The sequence below is a fragment of the Vigna umbellata genome, chromosome 7 (assembly GCF_029865625.1).
Source record: "Vigna umbellata cultivar VRB3 chromosome 7, Vumbellata_1.0, whole genome shotgun sequence".
In the NCBI taxonomy this organism is placed as follows: Eukaryota; Viridiplantae; Streptophyta; class Magnoliopsida; order Fabales; family Fabaceae; genus Vigna; species Vigna umbellata.
Window position 1 is genome coordinate 41,920,740 of NC_142171.1, and position 17,188 is coordinate 41,937,927.

Genomic DNA, 17,188 nt, shown 5'->3' on the forward strand with positions numbered 1-17,188 from the left:
ACAATTATCATTCATCTTACCTGAAAACAATCCAACAAAATGGGGGTATATAACACCAAAATATTCTCAATATTACAGTGTCTCTGGTTTTAAATAAGATGTTGCTGTGCAATTTTGCTGTTTCTAAAACTATCTGTCTAATCAGTCTTCTTACCTTCCACCATATTAAATTCCAACCTAGATAGAAAATTAGTCATCTAGACGTATCCAGTTAGTTTTGTGTTTATGTTTGAGTTTTTGACTTGTAGCTAAAAGAATAAAATTAAATGATTAACAGGTGTTTAACCATTAAAACTTGTAACTACATACAATTTGTTAATATCCGGCAAAGTTACATATCACATGATATTTCTTACAAATTACAATTGGGTGAATATGACAGGAAAAGAAACACAAAGCAAGTGAGCACACCAACATAAATTGCACATGCCTTCGTGGAAACTTACAACTCCACAGTGCTAAAGTGGTTGCTTCATCGGAGAGTCAGATTCCTCATTCGCCTGGTGAAGAAAACAATCAGCTTATATTCAGAGTAAGAACAAATTCAGCCTTTTAAGATGTGCATAAATAAGTAGACAACTGCATGTGCCAAAAAAACTACACCCAATGATTACAGGTAGTTTAAGCAGGGGACTAATATCCCCGAGAATGAAGATAAACGTCGACGCATGAATCAATGATTATTACCCAATACCTTATCGACATGTTGATAATTATTAATATTACTAGCATCACCTAGGACATTATCCAAACCAATAGATCTCAGGTGCATGTGACATGAAACTTGATGGATCAAATTTCACGTGCTCTCTGCTTACAATAATAATATAAAAAATCACCGTTTATTGGGTTGCTGTTGCAATTTCTCAAGACATTCTGATCATTGTAATCAAAAGCTCCAAAACACGAGATGTGAGAACTATTTTGAAACAGAAAGACTAACGAAATTGGCAATGCAGATGCAAAGGGTTATCCCTGATCCAATGAAACTTCCACAAAACTCTTCACGAGTTTTGGTGTTTGCAACAATAGTGATTTCCTCCTCTAATACAAGTGGGGGAATAACAGAGAATACCACACAAAATGAAAAAGAAATAACATAACGCACATTCTAATAAGTTGATTGTTATTACCTTTGTTCATTGTCAATTTGTCTTCCATTGATGCCGGCACCTCTGTACCTGGGTAGTGGAATTTGGTCATGCTCAATTCGAATGACATCTTCCTGGAGAATCTCATAGTGCATTTTCACCTCTTCTACAGATTTTCCCCCCACGGCGTTGGCCACATGTTGCCACCGATTTGGGTCGTCAGGGCCATGAACCGCAAGAGCATCCTCAAAACGTCTATTCTCTTCTCGTGTCCACCCCATCAATGGAGTACTGTGTATGTGAATGTGTTAGGAAGAGTGAAGTAAGAAGAGAACAGGAAAAGAGTGTGTGTAGGTGAGTGTCTGGGTGGGTGGTTAAATAAGGGAGAGTGAAGTGATGTGCAAGTTGGCGAATACCTTTTAGGGATTCAACAAGATATGATTCCCTTGAGGCTGGTATGTGTAGCGGGGTCATTTGGATTTGATCCCTTGAGGGTTATAAACCTATGATAGGAGTCTATGTATGCATCTGACCTTTTCATTTGATGTTGGACTCAGTATTGTAATATCATTTGTTCAGATTTTTACAGGCTGGTGGTGGTGGCGGTGGGGATTAGATACCAATTCCCACTGCAATACAGATATATATTCGCTAACAATATGTAAGGCTAAGATATTCTGCTCCTTTCTAAGATGGTTACAGAATAATAATCCTGTCACTTATTTTGCAACTTGTGACGGGTAATATACTTTCTCCATCACCCCATTAATATATTTTCCATTTGCATTGCTTCAAACCCTCATCAACTACTTCACATAACTTGCGTTAAATAAAAGAATCGGAGTGGAAACTTACTTGTTGGTTCTGTGGGTTCAACTAGGGTTACTTTTTCTGCAATCGGTGATAACTTGTTCGATGAACTTTGCGTGCCTGAGAGGTGAAAGACTGCTCTGTTTTGGACAGTGCTTTGCATTTGGCTCTGTCAATGCCATAACTCGGATTTATTTATATTGCTCTGTTTTCAGGTTCCAGAACATGTGCTCCTTTCTGTTCTCACCCTTACTTGTTACTTGTGTTGTATGGAGTCATTCGTTCCAGAATTTCACTATGCAAATTCTAACAATGACTACAAAACAAAAAGATTCAATATAGTTTGATTATTAATGTTTTTATCTTTTACTTTTTATTTTTTATCAAATAAATAATTAGTTCAATATAAAGTATATTAATACATTTTACTTTTAAATATTAAATATATATTCATTTATTTTAACTATTAGCTGAGTTTGACTAAATTTAATTATGAGAGTTTAAGTAAAATTAACAAAATTTAACTTTTTACTAAAATTGTATTTTTTTATCGTACAAAGTCCATATTTATTATTAGTCTAAATTACTAATTGTACCTATCCAATCTAATAAATAGAGTAGAGAGATTTATTAAACGTTTTTCATCTTAAAATAAAGAATTGATTTATTGAAAAAATATTCAAATATTAACTGCAATCATAATTAATCTCTCAAATTTAATGTTATACTTGTTATTTATGATATGATTTTGTTATTATTATCTACTTAAGATAAAGATATTATTTGATACCATAATATAATTTTAGTGTCTATGTTAATTTTATAAATACCATTAATATTTCCTAGAGAATACTCCATCATTCTAATATCATATTTTGTACTCATTATTCTATTATCATAAATTCGAAAAGTCTCTTATCCACTTAAGTTACACATATATCACACTACCTGAGCATAGTTGAAAACCTTTTTATTTCTTCTATATTGTTATTTTAATTATTTATTAATATAATAAAAAAGATTGAATATTTTAAGAGATTATAATGCTAAATTTAAGATATTTATTTATTTAATAATATAATTGATTATATCACATTTTCCTTTGTAATTATGCAAATAGTATTTTTACGTAAATATGTAAGTAACGTAGGTTTTCTTTGCAAAGCGAACGAAGAAGTATACGCACAAAATATTAAGAAACTCAATCTAAAAATTAGTATTTTTTTTCAACATATACTAATCATAATCTTAACACTGTATTTGTGCAATTTAAGAGTGTTTGGGTTCGTAACCACATCATTTGGCAATTAACACTACTGATTGTAGTTTATACAAATTCTTGTAATATGTTTAAGGTTTGAACATTAGTTTTTCCCCCATCAAATTCAGTTTTTATGTGATTTTCGTTGACTTTTTTTTTTCATTTGAACTGGGTTTCACATGTTTGTATATATGTGTATTTATGGAAAAAATATAGATCTTGAATCAATAAAAAAAATAAAAATAGTATTCTAAAATAAAATAATTAGTATTTTAAAAGTTAAATACGTTTTTAATTTATATATTTTAATATAAAACTAAAATTTATTTATATTTTAGATTATCATATAACTTAATTTTCAAATTTTTAAAATAAATACATATAATTTTTTTAATCTAATGTTAAATTGTTTTGATGTGTAAATAAACGATTTGAATTAATATTGGAATTATTTATACTCTTTAACATATTATAATTCAAATATTAATTTAAAATTTCGTTTACGCATAAAAAATAACACATTGTTAGATTAAAATTCATATTAAATTATTTTAAAATTGTAAACTAAAATATATTAAAATTTTAAATATAAATAAATTTGAATTTATATTATTGTTTATAAATAAAAAACATATTTAATTTTTTTTATTTTAACATGGATTTTTTTGTTACAGTCAATATCACGTGGCTCAACCTATGTTGTTATATTATTTGTCATATATAGATGAAAAATAATTAAGAGTTTGATGAAAAAAGATGATAGATCAATTAATCGAATTAAATTTAGAAGAAAACTTTAGAAGGATTTTTGAGAAAAATATTTAAAACCTGATGAAATTGTTCTCTTACAATTTGTTGTTTTTAATAAACTATTTAAAGTTTTATTTAAAAAAAAAAACTACTGCTGTTGGAAAATGAGTGTTCGGCTGCATGTTTGTCAGATGTTGGAGCCATGAGTAATGGAAGGCCCATAAACGTCAAGTCAATGGGGCTAGTTGTAAGAAGATATTCGAATTTTAAATTTTTTAAAAAACATTTTTAGTAAAATGAGTTATTTATAATTTCACATTACTAAAATAAAAAAATATTTATTCAAACAAACATGTCCTCGCTTTAATTGAATTCAAATACAACATATTTTATTCGTCGAATAAAATTATACTTCCTACTCGATCTATTGCTAACGCAGATACTTATTTATAAAATATTTATGAGTATTTTAAAATTTATGGGTATCCGAAGATATTCACAAAAGATAAATAAAAAAATTTATACATTTTAAAATAAAATTATAAAATATATATATAATATAAATTAAAATTTAATTTTAATTAAATTTAATATAATAAAATATGATTTTATTTTATTTTTAATTAAATTTAATTAAAAAATATATAAATTAATTTTTTTATTATTTTTTCGAGTCAGGTAGTATATTACTCATACTGGACCTATTTAAAAGCGAGTATTAAAATACCCGCTACATGTTATCTGCAGGTATCCAAACTCGCAGATTTTTTTGTCATCTTAATACTAATAAACTTTACAATTTCCATATTAATTAATTAATTGATCAGATAATAATTTAAACTGTTGTCTCCCATTTAACATTGTAAAAAAACCTAGCATGAAAATTAAGTCTTTCAAAAGTAAAAGAAATAATATTACAGTTGATTTTATTGTTTCTTTTTAACTATTTTTTTTCACTCACTTATACAAAAGGAAATAGAGATAATGAATTTGTGTGAATTGTTGAGATTTGGATTACAGTCTAGAATTTTAAAAAATAAAAATATATGGAAGCCTACATAATTTAAATTATTTGATAAATAATTTATGAAAAAAAATTAAAGATGACAAAATGAGTTTAGTCAGACAAATTGATTCCCAATCTATCATAATTTGATGGGTTGGGTTAAAAATTTCAATTAATCAACTTATTTCTATCATAACAAATTAGCATGTGGAAGATAAAATAGGATTGATTAATCAACAAATTCATTTTTTAAAATAGAAATAAAAAAATATTTTTAAAAATTGATTAATATACAATGATATTATTATTTAAATTTTTAAGACTTAGAAATTAAGTTTTAATTTTAATTATAAAACAATAATTTAATAATTTATTCATTAAAAGCATTAATTAACCAATTAAAATTAAAAAAATATTTATAATGCAATTTTAATATATATTTATATATAATTAAAAAAAATTAGCAACCAATCCGTCATCCTATCAATTTACAACGGGTAAGAAATTTTAAGTCTGTTTTCTTATAACGGCACACATTTATTTAATAGTTTATTTAACAGACGAAAATGTACAAATTTATTATTCATGTAGAAAGTAATCCATGGAAGACTAAAGCTCACGAAATCAAAACTTTCTTTTTGTTTTAATTTTCTCTTCAACACAGAATATAGTTGTGACGAAAGTTAAATAATTTTATTTTTAAACAAAGTCAATTTTTATTTAAATAATTATTACAATAATAAATATAAATAATAAGAATTTTCTATTTTTTAATTAAAATAATTTTTTAATCTAACAATTTTGTCATATTATTTACTAATTTTTATAAAAAAATTTCAAATCTTCTCATTTTCATCTTTTCTTCTTAATTTAAACAGTTTCATATTTATTTATTTTCATAAATTCTTCTTCAAATCCAAACACGATCTTAGCAAATTATATTGAAAAAATATGACATTTTATTTTATTACAAAATATCTTTTTATTTTTATAATTTAACCTACATTTTTTATTTTATCAAATAAATGAAATTACTGACAACATTTTTTTAATGTCTTTATCTCTCACTTTCTTTTTCTTGATGATTCGATTTTCCATTAAGTTATTCTAATCACATTTCATACCCTCGTTATCATTCTGAAATTAAATCAAGGCATTGCTGATTTGAAAATAGTAATAATTATTTTAAAAAAAAAGTATATAAAAGAAGGTTAATTGGGTCGTAAACATGAATAGTGGGTGAGAGTATCTGTAGGATGCCTAGTGATTCCTTTTGGGAATGTGTCCTTCAGTTTGGGGTTACTGCCCCATGCCCAAAGGGAGGGATGCCATCTTTTAGATTCTTCTAGTTTTAGAATCTTTATCTATCTTTCTATTCTTTCTTCAGACCACTGTAAAATATGCTTTTTTTTAGGAGATTTTATTTCTTTCGCCTCCTGTTATTATAATTTAATTCTGAACTGTTTTGTGGTAGAACCCAGAAAGAGAAATGAAAGAACATAGAGATAAAAAAATTGTGAAATTCATTGGTAATTTCTATTCTTCTTTTTTCTCATTCATTTTCTATAATTTTCTTAAATCTAATATCTTTATTTTCATTCTATTTCTTATTTATGTATATTTTGGATAATGATAATTTAACAACATTTTTTTTAAAATATTTTAACATCATCTACGTGTCATTCTGTGATTGGTCCAAAATTATTCCACAATCAATAATAATAGATTTAATGTTTTTGTAAGTCCCTATTTTCGTCCAGAATCTCAAATTGGTCCCCTTCTTTTTCGGCGTTTCAATTTGGTCCTTATTTTATAAAAATTGCAATAATTTGACCTCTACCATTAAATTGGGCCTAACGACATTAAACAAATGTTGATGTGACATGCTGATGTTAGTGTTTTAATGACGTAGCAAATTGTTAGATATATATGTGAGTCTCAGGTGGATTTTTGTGTTTTTAAAATTAAAGAAAAGGGAAAAAGATAGTTAAACAAAAGGTTTAATGTCTCGGTAGATCCCCATTTTGGTCAGGAATTTCAAATAGGTCCCTTTTCTTTTTTTCGTTTCAATTGGGTCCTTTTTATGTAAAACTTGAGCAATTAAAGGTCTACCGTCAATTTGGGCAAACGACCGTTTAAATGTTGATTACATGGCATCACATTAATGAGACGTGACATTATAAACTAATTTTGTATTAAAAATTATGAATGCATAGTGATGTAATCAGTTTTTTGGAAGGGTAAAGTGGGAATAATAAAAAACTTTAAGTGCAGCCATCACCGCAACCTCCATGACTGCCACGCGAAGCCTCCCTCGTCCTCGACCTCCCTAATGCCGCAAGCCAAGTTTGCATCTTTGTCATCTCCACCAGAAACGTAGATCTGCAACACCTCCATGGCAGCCACCAGGGAGCGAAATCTTCTCCATCCACCATCGCCGGAGCACCGTAAGCTTTCTCCTGCGCACACCATCATAAATCTCATCAACACCGAGTCGCGAGTCCCCCATGACACCCAACAGAATTGCGAATCGCGCCACTCCTCGCGAGTTCGTCATCTACATCACTGGACCTACAAAGCAAAATCCAGAGAAGAACAGAAATGCCAGTCTCTTGCCGAACCTCCGCCGTGGCACAACCATCTCCCTCACGTCTTCATCGTCAACCTGCAAGCAGAAAACCACAAGAGGCGCACCACCAGAAACCAACCCAGAATCTTCTCCACCATCACCAAGCATTATTGTTGCCGCTATTGAAGCCTAAATCGCCTCGACCACCATCGCACTGCCACTTTCTCCTTCGTCTCAATCAACCTGTGAATAAAAAACACACAGAATCCAATTCGCGGTGCAGGCAGGAAAGCCTTCTTCCAACTTCCAAAGCTAATTTGTTCCTCACACGAACCCTACCCCCAATTTTTTCCCCAATCTCAATTACATTTGTCAATTAAAGGGGTCTGCACTTAAAGTTTTTTATTATTCCCACTTTACCCTTCCAAAAAGCTGATTACACCACTATGCATTCATAATTTTTAATACAAAATTAGTTTATAATGCCACGTCTCATTAATGTGATGCCACGTAATCAACATTTAAACGACCGTTTGCCCAAATTGACGGTAGACCTTTAATTGCTCAAATTTTACATAAAAAGGGACCCAATTGAGACGAAAAAAAGAAAAGGGACCTATTTGAAATTTCTGACCAAAATAGGGACCTACCGAGACATTAAACCTTAAACAAATTTGTATATAAGAATTAGGGATTTAGTTCCTATTTAGGGTTCATCCACAAAAAAATTAGGAATCAATCAAAAAATTGGAGATTTAATGACTATCATATTTTTGGCCATAATGTTTCTCCATTATTCTTTTCACTAGTTCAATGGCTATCAAATTTTCATGAACATTCTGCTCTTCCAAGATAATATTCTCCAGCACCAACATTCGCTCTGCCCTTCAATCATAATATTCTCCAATTTTGTGGCAATATTATGCAGTTTCATGCTAACCAAATGTTCTTGGGCATACAACACTTCTATGAGCATATTATGCACTTCCATCATAACAAAATCTTCTTGTATATTCTCCTCTTGCATGATATCATTGTGCAGCCATGGTTTCCAAATGTTCCTCAACATTCTTATGCTCCCTGGTTTCAAAATGTTTTTCAACATTTTGCAGCTACATTCTTTCCGAATCTTCTTCAGTGTTCTACTGCTCCATGATGTTTTAATAGTCATGGTTTTCACTTGTAGAATGACATCACGATTAAGACATCACGATTCAAATGCGATTTGTGGCCATGTAGAGCTCGAACATGATTTAGGATTTTTCGAATTGGGAATTTTTCTGGATTAGAGCTCCTTTGCGTTTGATTTGCAGGTGATGAAATTGATTTGGATTTTCTGTGATTAGGTCTGGTAGTGTTTCATGGATGTTGACGCATCGCGATGGTGCTCGTGATTTAGGTTGAGCTAATGGAGCCTTGTGTGGTGGTTATATGTGCGAAGAAGATGCGACCTGAGGGTTTGGAAGCGCGAGGAAGATGATGGGCGAAGATGGTGACGGTGCGAGAACAATTTATGAAATTAATTCCCAATTTGGATGAACCCTAAAATCAAACTTCCCTTTTCCCAATCCATAATCCCTAATTCGAACAAATTATATAGTTTAATGTTTAATTTTTTTTTACAAATTTTTTTATTAAAAAAAAATCAAAAGACACATCACAATCACATACATCAAATAAGCTACTCCACGTCATTTAAAATGAAAATGAGCATGCCACGTCAACCATACACTAACGCTGGGCCTAATTTAACTATGAGAGGCTACTTGTTACAATTTTCACAAAATAAGAACTCAATTGAGACGTGGAAAAAAAAGATGACTTATTTGAGATTCTGAACAAAAACAGAGACCTACAAAGACAAACACCAACATGGACCAATCACAGAATGACACAAAGATGGTGTTAAAATGTTGTAAAAAAAATGTTGTCAAAGTATCATTATCTATATATTTTTCCTCGCTCAAACATATTATCAGCGATTTCTTTTCTTTTTTCTTTTCTTTTTCTTGCTTGAAACTACTTTTTCCTTCTTTATTAGAAAAAAACAACTATTTTGTACGAGTCAAAGAGCCGGCTAATGTTCTTTTCAACGTACTAATGATGTCTTTTTTGAATTTTCTTTCTATTTCTTCAGTTCTTAAGTTTTCAAATCTGGAAACAAACAGGCGTTAATCTGGATTTGGTACAGCGATGTTCTACAAAGTGGTAAAAAAAATAAAATCCCATTTATTATGAAATATAAAGGTGTATTATAATTTGATGCATGAATTCGCTAGCACCAAATCGGTATACATGGTTGAATTCTTCTGCTAATAGTATTCTCCTCTGATGTAGTCATTGAGTCGCTTCAATTCTCCACTTTGCTGCTCCATCACTGCTCGCACCACATCTACAATGGAAATCATACCAACTATTTTCCCATCTATAACTGGAACATGCCGAATGCGATTCTCTGCAAGAAACAGTTACCTTTGAGCCTTAATCTCTGTGGCAAAATATCAGAAGAAGGAGAATTACCCTTACCTGTCATAATTTTCATTGCTTGAAGAATGTTGGTGTCAGAGGTCACCGTTATCAGGTTGTTCTGTTCACGAGTACCCTCATCATCATTCACAAGAAATATGCAAGAATAGGATATCAAATATATAGGAAATGAAAGAGCATAAAATAACCTCGTCAGTCATTATTTGACCAACTTGTGTGTATAAGGGAGATCTTCCTTGTGCAACTATTTTTTTTAAGCAGTCTTGTAGTTCATGCATGCATTCAACAAAGGGGTTCAGTTTAGCTCGTAGTTATTAGAAAGATGGTAATGAATTTTCTATCCGAACAAAAGGGTGTTATTAGAAAGAACCGCATGTACCTCTTTCTGTGACAATCCCTGCTATGTGCTGCCCTTCTGGCTTTAGTACCACCAATGATCCAATGTTATTATCAGCCATCTGAAACCTTATACAATGTTAGTTAAGAAGCATTCTTAATGATTGTTTTTTTGAGCAAATTGAACCGTCTTACGTTTTTCATTGCATTAATGACAGCATCATCAGTTCGACACCAAAGCCAGGAGCCGATGTTTTCTTCACCTTTTGTCATTAGTACCTCTGACACTGTTACATTCTCCAATCCTTTCTGCTCTTTGCGTGGAGAGGACGTGACACATCCAAAATTTGAACTTATTTTGTTGAGGTTAGATATCGCATTTCCTTGGAATTGTTGAAATATTGCGCCCCTCAGAGGGTTTTGGCGAAGTCGTAGTATCCCGCACAATCCTAGCATTTGTTGTTCTGCTTCTGTTCAATCAAAATAAAACATGATTTTTTTTCATATAACCACAACAGTAGCTTGTATCTTGCATTTTGAATTCTTTTCTTAAAGGAGAATATGAAGAAAGGAACTTTGTAGTTGCTTAAACATGGAATTGCCAACCCCATTGGATCACGTTTTTCTCATTCTTTTGTCCAACTTTACTGACTCACGGATGATTATTTTAAGCTTAGTTCTATATATTCCAGAGCAAACTCAATGAAATCAATTTATTAACACGGTGATGAACGACTAAAACCATTATTTCAGGAAGCTTGAGAGGCCAAGAATATGCTTGGCATTTCTTTCGTGAGAGGCATACGTAAAGCACAGATCAAGATAAGAATGGTTTGCATACGTTTGATTAAAACGTAAATCTCTATGTATAAGCAAAGCACAAACCAAGAAGTTTCCAAGGAAATCAGTATGAAAAAGTTTGGGAACGAAAAGTGGTTAGTCAAACCAAAATTCTAACAAAAGTCCTCCAATACATCCAAGGTATAAATTCTTTGTTCTTTGTTCAGTATATATACACAGCTAGCGCAATCTTGGGATTTTAAGATCAGCCAAAATAGAACAAGTTGTGTGTATTTCCGGTGAAAAGAAACGAAAAAACTCATTCTGTTATTCCTTCAGATACTAACCATACCAACATCCATGCCACGCAAAAACCAGCAGTGTGGTTTTAGGATCCCTTGGATCACAGGTCCTTCCACCGAATCTCATTCTCCTCCAAAACAAAAATCAAAATCTCTTTCCACTCGTCGACCACCGTTTCGTCCTCCTGGAATAGCCTCTACCCAATCACAGCCTCCCCCTCCTCAGGTAACCCCAAAAACTAAACCTCAACAAGTCTCAGATTCTCTTCCATCATCACACTCACCAGCTCCTTCGGTCACCATTGATTCGCCAGTGTCTTCTATCTCAGAATCCTCTTCAACACCATCAACTCCAACACCTTCGAAGCCAAATACGAAGGAATTGGAGTTGGATACTACTCCTACTCAGAATTTCAACGCCCCTTTGGAAATACCAATCCAACCCCACCAGCCTAAATCCAACGCCAACCCCATAGAGAGAAAGATGATGTTTTCCACATCGACTCCTAGCGCGAAAGACACAAAGGTCATGCCATCAGCTTCAACATCAGCACATCCAACGAACAGGAACGTTTCAACCATATCATTATCCGACGAGCAAAATCCCACTAAGGGTGACGACGATGACATTTCAGCTCTCAACCCAACACTGAACGTGGACGACAAAACAGTGAGTGTGGTAACTCTGGCCGGCGATAACAGAGGAGTGACAATGCACGTGGCGGGTTCTCATTCAACTAGGCCGAATTCCGAAGGGAAGAAGAGCACATCCACGGAGAAAGACGAAGCGGGTAAGACATACGTCAACAGTAACATTCAGAGCATCAACAATTCGATCATGTCCCATGGCACCATCAATGGAAGAGATCCTGGTGTTCGTGTTATTCTCCCTGATGTGAAAGAACCGTGCTTGGAGAAACCAAAGGCTGAAGTCAGCATAAACCGGGTAGAGAGGGTCCCTTACAGGCCCGTGGTTCGAAGAAGATGTCTGAGGGGACTTTTTCTTGAACCGAGCGACTCTGAACCTGATAACCCTGACAAACCTCGTCGTCATGGTTGTAAGTTTAGATGTGGGGACAATTCAAATGATAAGGACACTGCAATGGGATAAGCAAAAACATAGTCTTGTTTACATGAGACGTGGTACCATTCCAGGATTTTTGTGTTGGAATTTCGTGCTATATATAACATGCATTATCTGTGTTGTGATTTTTAATTGTATATTCCTTTATTGGGGTAACTCGCAATGACCATTTATAGAGCCGTTAACAAGCTGTTTTTGTGTTAATTGTCAAAGCAATGTTTTAGCGAAGGAATACAAATATTCAGTGGGTTGATGTGAAATGCTTTCCAATAAGAAAACACAAGGAATATGACTATTTTGACTATCTTTGACTGAAAAATCTTTCAAATTGGCAATAGATTATCCTCCCAAATGCAGAAAGTGTACTTTTAATCACTGGAAATTAAAAAGAGTAAAAATGTCCAAAGAAATTGATGATGAATCTAGGAGTGAAAAAAACACTCGCCGCCTTTCAAAAGTCTATGTGCTGCACGAAACTAAGAGCTAGTATATTCATTTTTTATTTTTTATGTCCAAACTACAAGCGGTAATGTTTGTTCTTAGTTAGTAAGATCATTCTCATCATTATTACTCTCACGCGGTCTCATTTGTAACCATTATCACTAATGAAAAACTTGACAAGAGATAACTACAAAACAGAGAAACAAGCTGGAGCTTCCTCATTATCGCACCTATATATATATATATATATATATATATATATATATATATATAGCTTACAGAGCTTCGTGTTTATTACAATAAAGAAAGAAATTGACCAACAATGGGTTCTCTTATGCCAGGATGGGACTCTCCAACCTTGGATCCTGAATCAGGTACCGATAATCAGTACTATACGAATACCAAGTTATGCACTTACGTTAGCTTTACCTTTACCTTTTTGTGTCGAAATAATAAAACCCTTGTGATTTTTAAAGAGGCTTATATTTTGTACCATTGCAGCTTCAATTGAGAGGAATCGATCACTCACAAAACAACAAATTGATGCTTACTGGAGAACAAAAGAGAAGACTGATTGTAAATTATCTGAAACTATTCAGGTTTGACTTTAAATTAACATCTCTACAAGTCTCACTAGTACAAATTATGTGTCAGAAACTTGAATATAAAAAAGCCTACCATACCAATATATTTCTTTGTCTACAAATGGATCCTGAACAGACCCGAAAATTGGAGGATTCAGAGAATTCTGGTATGTCCTGTACAGTGGTCAAGAACCGCATAGAGAAGCCCTTGGACAGGGATGTTGATGAGAAAAGTTTGAAGAAGTTTGTGAAGAAAAGTTACTGGTACATTATGTTACATGTGGTAATTGCCCGATTGGTGAATTATAAGTTAGATTAATTGTGTGGAAAGTAATATATTTTGCAAATGGCTGGTGTGCATGCAGGTGGACCATGAGCAGCTCGGCATTTCTGAATGAAAGACCACTGATTGAAGCTTCTTCCAACAACTATGCTTCACAGTTTCACGTAGCCAACATGAGATAAACAAAATTTAAAACCGGAAATGAAATTAGTGCTTGATGATCTTGCTTCAGTTGTCATGTACATGTAGTTGGTGTCTATGGCTTCTTGTCACATTTGCAATTCTCCATAAGAACTGTGTTTCGGGTTTATCTGAAAGAGAGTATTTAACTGCTTTACTCTGTGGTTAAGTGCGCGAAAGCTTATCTGTACTTTTTCATTTCCACTATTTGTTGCTTAAAATGATAAACCCCTTTTATGGTTTTTGTAAAGTTAATGTGCAAAATTGATTAAAACATTTTTCTACTTTTAAAAGGGATGTTTTTTTTATTAAAATAACACTTATAGTTATTGTTTTATTTAAATTTACATTTATATTAAAAAATGTATAAATATAACCATATCGATAAATGTATGAATATATTTCATATTTTTTTATTAAATAATATTCACACAAAACATAAATTATTTATATTTTTATATGATAACTTATAAAAGTATACTCTTTTATATTTGTTAAAATATAACAATTAATTCTTTAATGTTATTGCTTATAAAATGTGCTCAATTTTTTTTTTGTCAAACTTTAGTTTTAATCCTTGCAGATTTATTTTTATTTTGTTTGAATTTTAGTTAACATGTCAAACAAAGTAAGGGATTGAATGCCACTTTATTTAAAGTAGGGTTAAATATATTTTTAGTCCTTAAACTATCAAACGAATTTGTTTTTAGTCTCTCTTTCAAAGTAAGCTACATTTTAGTCCTTCTATTTTAAAATAACGTTAATTTTTTATTAGTTTTGGAGGACCAAAAGTTAAGGTTTTTTTGAAGGAGGAGGACTAAAATGTACCTTACTTTGAAAGAGGGACTAAAAACAAATTCGCTTGATAGTTTAGAGACCTAAAACATATTTAATCCTTTACAATATAAAGAAAATGGGACGTTAAATTGAGTTTGAAGGTCATTAAGAAAACATTAAAATAAGATAAATGTAATTTTTAAAATTGTTCTGTGTCGAATTTTTAAAACATTTTTTTAAAAATTAATAAATTTGTAATCCCTTTTGCATAAAATATTTGGGTGTATCCATATATATATATATATATATATATATATATATATATATATATATAAAGTTATATTTTTCATCTCATAGATTAATTGACATCGGTAAATAGTAATAGTAAAAGAGAAAGTGTGGAGTTTTTATTTGAAAATTTTATTTAAACAAACTTATAGTTTATATAGTTAAATCCGAATCAAACTAAATTATTATTTTTGGTAAAGTAGTTTTTAAATTTCACATATGTAAAATCTATATAATTACTATGCTATGTTACTTTGAAGGGGTTTGTTAATTTGTGTGCGCCTGTTTTTTTAGTTGGTACATTTTAGCAATGTCGGGTTTTTAGTAGACAAAAATGGTACATTTTAGCAATGTGTACCGAGTTTTAATAGACAAAAATATCCTAATATATCATGGTAAGTTATAAGTTTAAGGGTATTTTAATAATTTTCATTCTCAAAACTAAAAAAAAAAAAGAAATCCTCCAAACTCTTGTTCATCTCCCTCGTTCCTCTCAACCATTTCTCTTTCATCTTTCTCATAACATTTTCTCTATCATCTTTAGTCCCAATTAAAAAAAATTAGAAACATTCGCTTAACCCTAATCTACCTTTCTCAGTTATCCCATTTGTTTCTCTCTCATCTCCATACTTTTCCTCACTCACACGCAACAACTTGCAACACCGCAATTTGTTGCTATGCTCTATTCGTTCATTTGTTTTCCAGTTTAATAACAAAATAATTGATGATCTTGATGTTGATTTTTAATTGGAGAGTTGTGTTATATATTTTCCCTTCTGATTATTATTAAATTTGGTTTTTAAATTTTTGAATTTTGTTACATAAACAAAATTGGATAAGTAAGGAAGTTAGATTAGGGTTAGACGAATGTTTCTGATTTTTTTCAATAGGGACTAGCATAGAGATGACATAGAAATGTTGGAGTGAGAGATAAAAGAAAAAGGATTGAGAGTAATGAGGAAGGTGAACAAGACTTTAAAAGTTTCTTTTCTTTTTTTAGTTTTGAAAATGAAAATTATTAAAATACCCTTAACCTTATAACTTAGAATCTATGATATATTAGGGTATTTTTGTCTACTAAACTCCCGGTGGTACACATCGCTAAAATGTACCAACTGAAAAATCAAGTACTTACTTAGCAAACCCCTGTTTTAAAATATTGTTATTTAAAACGTTGTAGTTAAAATTATTCTGAATAATATTAACTATTTTCAGTAACATATAACATTCTTTCACCACATGATATTTAACAATATTGTTACAGTTTTTTTTTTAACATAGGAGAAGTGAAATATGCACCTTGATCTCAGAGCAAGAAAAATGTTATAAATTATTTAACATTTGTTATTAGTTATGGCAAAAAAAAAAAGTAATAATAATTTAGAATAACAAAAGTTCATTAAATAAAATTAATATAATAATATGTGTATTTTTTTTCAGTTTTAAGTTTAATTGGTAGCTTCAACTGAATAATCCTCGTATTCATACCTATTATAAATTATATATAAAGAGGATATTCTTTACATTTTTTATATCAATTTTATCCTTTAAGTAACTATTGATTTAAATTTAATAATTTTTTTAATTAAAAAATATTTTATTATTTTATTTTTTAGAGGATTTTTTTTTACTTTTTTTCAAATTTATCTTCTAAGTAACAATTAGTTTAAATTTAACTATTTTATAAATTAAAAAAAATGTATCATTTTATTTTTGAGAGGTTATTATTCACTTAAATTCAGTTTTTTAATTAAATCAATTATTTATAATAAAAAAAAGATACACTTGCACTTAATATATATGATTAACACATAATAAAGTTAAATGTAAATACATTTTATGAAAAACATTATATAATTGTTATATAACTTATTAAATGTTTTTGTATTATTTGAATTAAAAAAATTATGGTTAAATATATTATTTATGTTTATGTTTAGACATTTTGTATATGTTATAATACTAACTACAGTTATATCTTATTTTGATCATTGAGACTCAAATCTATCATTACTGTCATATTTTTCGGGTTCTCTATCTTTTTAAAGATAATTGATGTTTTTTCTTTTTTACAAAGATTATGTTGTGATAAACACTTTTGTTTTTCATTTTATATATGTATGAGAATATATTTGTTGGGTTACAAAAGATAGAGTACT

The 17,188-nt window shown here is 30.7% G+C and overlaps 3 protein-coding genes across 4 annotated transcripts; 1 reads left to right on the plus strand and 2 right to left on the minus strand.

Moving 5' to 3' along the window:
* Positions 1 to 267: 267 nt before the first annotated feature.
* LOC124840855 (protein RADIALIS-like 1) lies at positions 268 to 2,073 on the minus strand. 2 transcript variants are annotated; one of them, XM_047316984.2, is made up of 3 exons: positions 1,947 to 2,073; positions 1,134 to 1,382; positions 268 to 500 (listed from the first exon to the last, which is right to left on the minus strand). In XM_047316984.2, the coding sequence occupies exons 2-3, from the start codon at positions 1,370 to 1,372 to the stop codon at positions 473 to 475; spliced, it is 267 nt and encodes an 88-aa protein (XP_047172940.1). In that variant the 5' UTR covers positions 1,373 to 1,382; positions 1,947 to 2,073; the 3' UTR covers positions 268 to 472. The 2 variants fall into 2 exon arrangements, with proteins under 2 accessions (XP_047172940.1, XP_047172941.1); XM_047316985.2 differs by lacking the exon at positions 1,947 to 2,073 and having other exon boundaries at positions 1,134 to 1,460.
* Positions 2,074 to 9,696: 7,623 nt separating this feature from the next.
* Positions 9,697 to 11,645, minus strand: LOC124840854 (CBS domain-containing protein CBSX3, mitochondrial-like). The gene is made up of 6 exons (XM_047316983.2): positions 11,438 to 11,645; positions 10,506 to 10,780; positions 10,354 to 10,432; positions 10,163 to 10,236; positions 10,014 to 10,074; positions 9,697 to 9,942 (listed from the first exon to the last, which is right to left on the minus strand). The coding sequence occupies exons 1-6, from the start codon at positions 11,517 to 11,519 to the stop codon at positions 9,800 to 9,802; spliced, it is 714 nt and encodes a 237-aa protein (XP_047172939.1). The 5' UTR covers positions 11,520 to 11,645; the 3' UTR covers positions 9,697 to 9,799.
* A 1,533-nt stretch (positions 11,646 to 13,178) lies between these two features.
* Positions 13,179 to 14,115, plus strand: LOC148196017 (uncharacterized). The gene is made up of 4 exons (XM_088095515.1): positions 13,179 to 13,291; positions 13,419 to 13,516; positions 13,638 to 13,765; positions 13,867 to 14,115. The coding sequence occupies exons 1-4, from the start codon at positions 13,240 to 13,242 to the stop codon at positions 13,964 to 13,966; spliced, it is 378 nt and encodes a 125-aa protein (XP_087951641.1). The 5' UTR covers positions 13,179 to 13,239; the 3' UTR covers positions 13,967 to 14,115.
* Positions 14,116 to 17,188: the final 3,073 nt, after the last annotated feature.

What these genes read in the sequence shown, in the direction of transcription:
- LOC148196017 (XM_088095515.1), top strand. Translation starts at nt 13,240, where the DNA reads ATGGGTTCTCTTATGCCAGGATGGGACTCTCCAACCTTGGATCCTGAA. An exon ending in AATTATCTGAAACTATTCAG is followed by an intron (nt 13,517 to 13,637) that starts GTTTGACTTTAA and finishes GATCCTGAACAG; the next exon opens with ACCCGAAAATTGGAGGATTC. An exon ending in TTTGTGAAGAAAAGTTACTG is followed by an intron (nt 13,766 to 13,866) that starts GTACATTATGTT and finishes GTGTGCATGCAG; the next exon opens with GTGGACCATGAGCAGCTCGG.
- LOC124840855 (XM_047316984.2), bottom strand. Translation starts at nt 1,372, where the DNA reads ATGGGGTGGACACGAGAAGAGAATAGACGTTTTGAGGATGCTCTTGCG. An exon ending in CAAATTGACAATGAACAAAG is followed by an intron (nt 501 to 1,133) that starts GTAATAACAATC and finishes TTTCTTCACCAG; the next exon opens with GCGAATGAGGAATCTGACTC.
- LOC124840854 (XM_047316983.2), bottom strand. Translation starts at nt 11,519, where the DNA reads ATGAGATTCGGTGGAAGGACCTGTGATCCAAGGGATCCTAAAACCACA. An exon ending in GTGGCATGGATGTTGGTATG is followed by an intron (nt 10,781 to 11,437) that starts GTTAGTATCTGA and finishes TTGATTGAACAG; the next exon opens with AAGCAGAACAACAAATGCTA. An exon ending in AGGGATTGTCACAGAAAGAG is followed by an intron (nt 10,237 to 10,353) that starts GTACATGCGGTT and finishes ATGAACTACAAG; the next exon opens with ACTGCTTAAAAAAAATAGTT.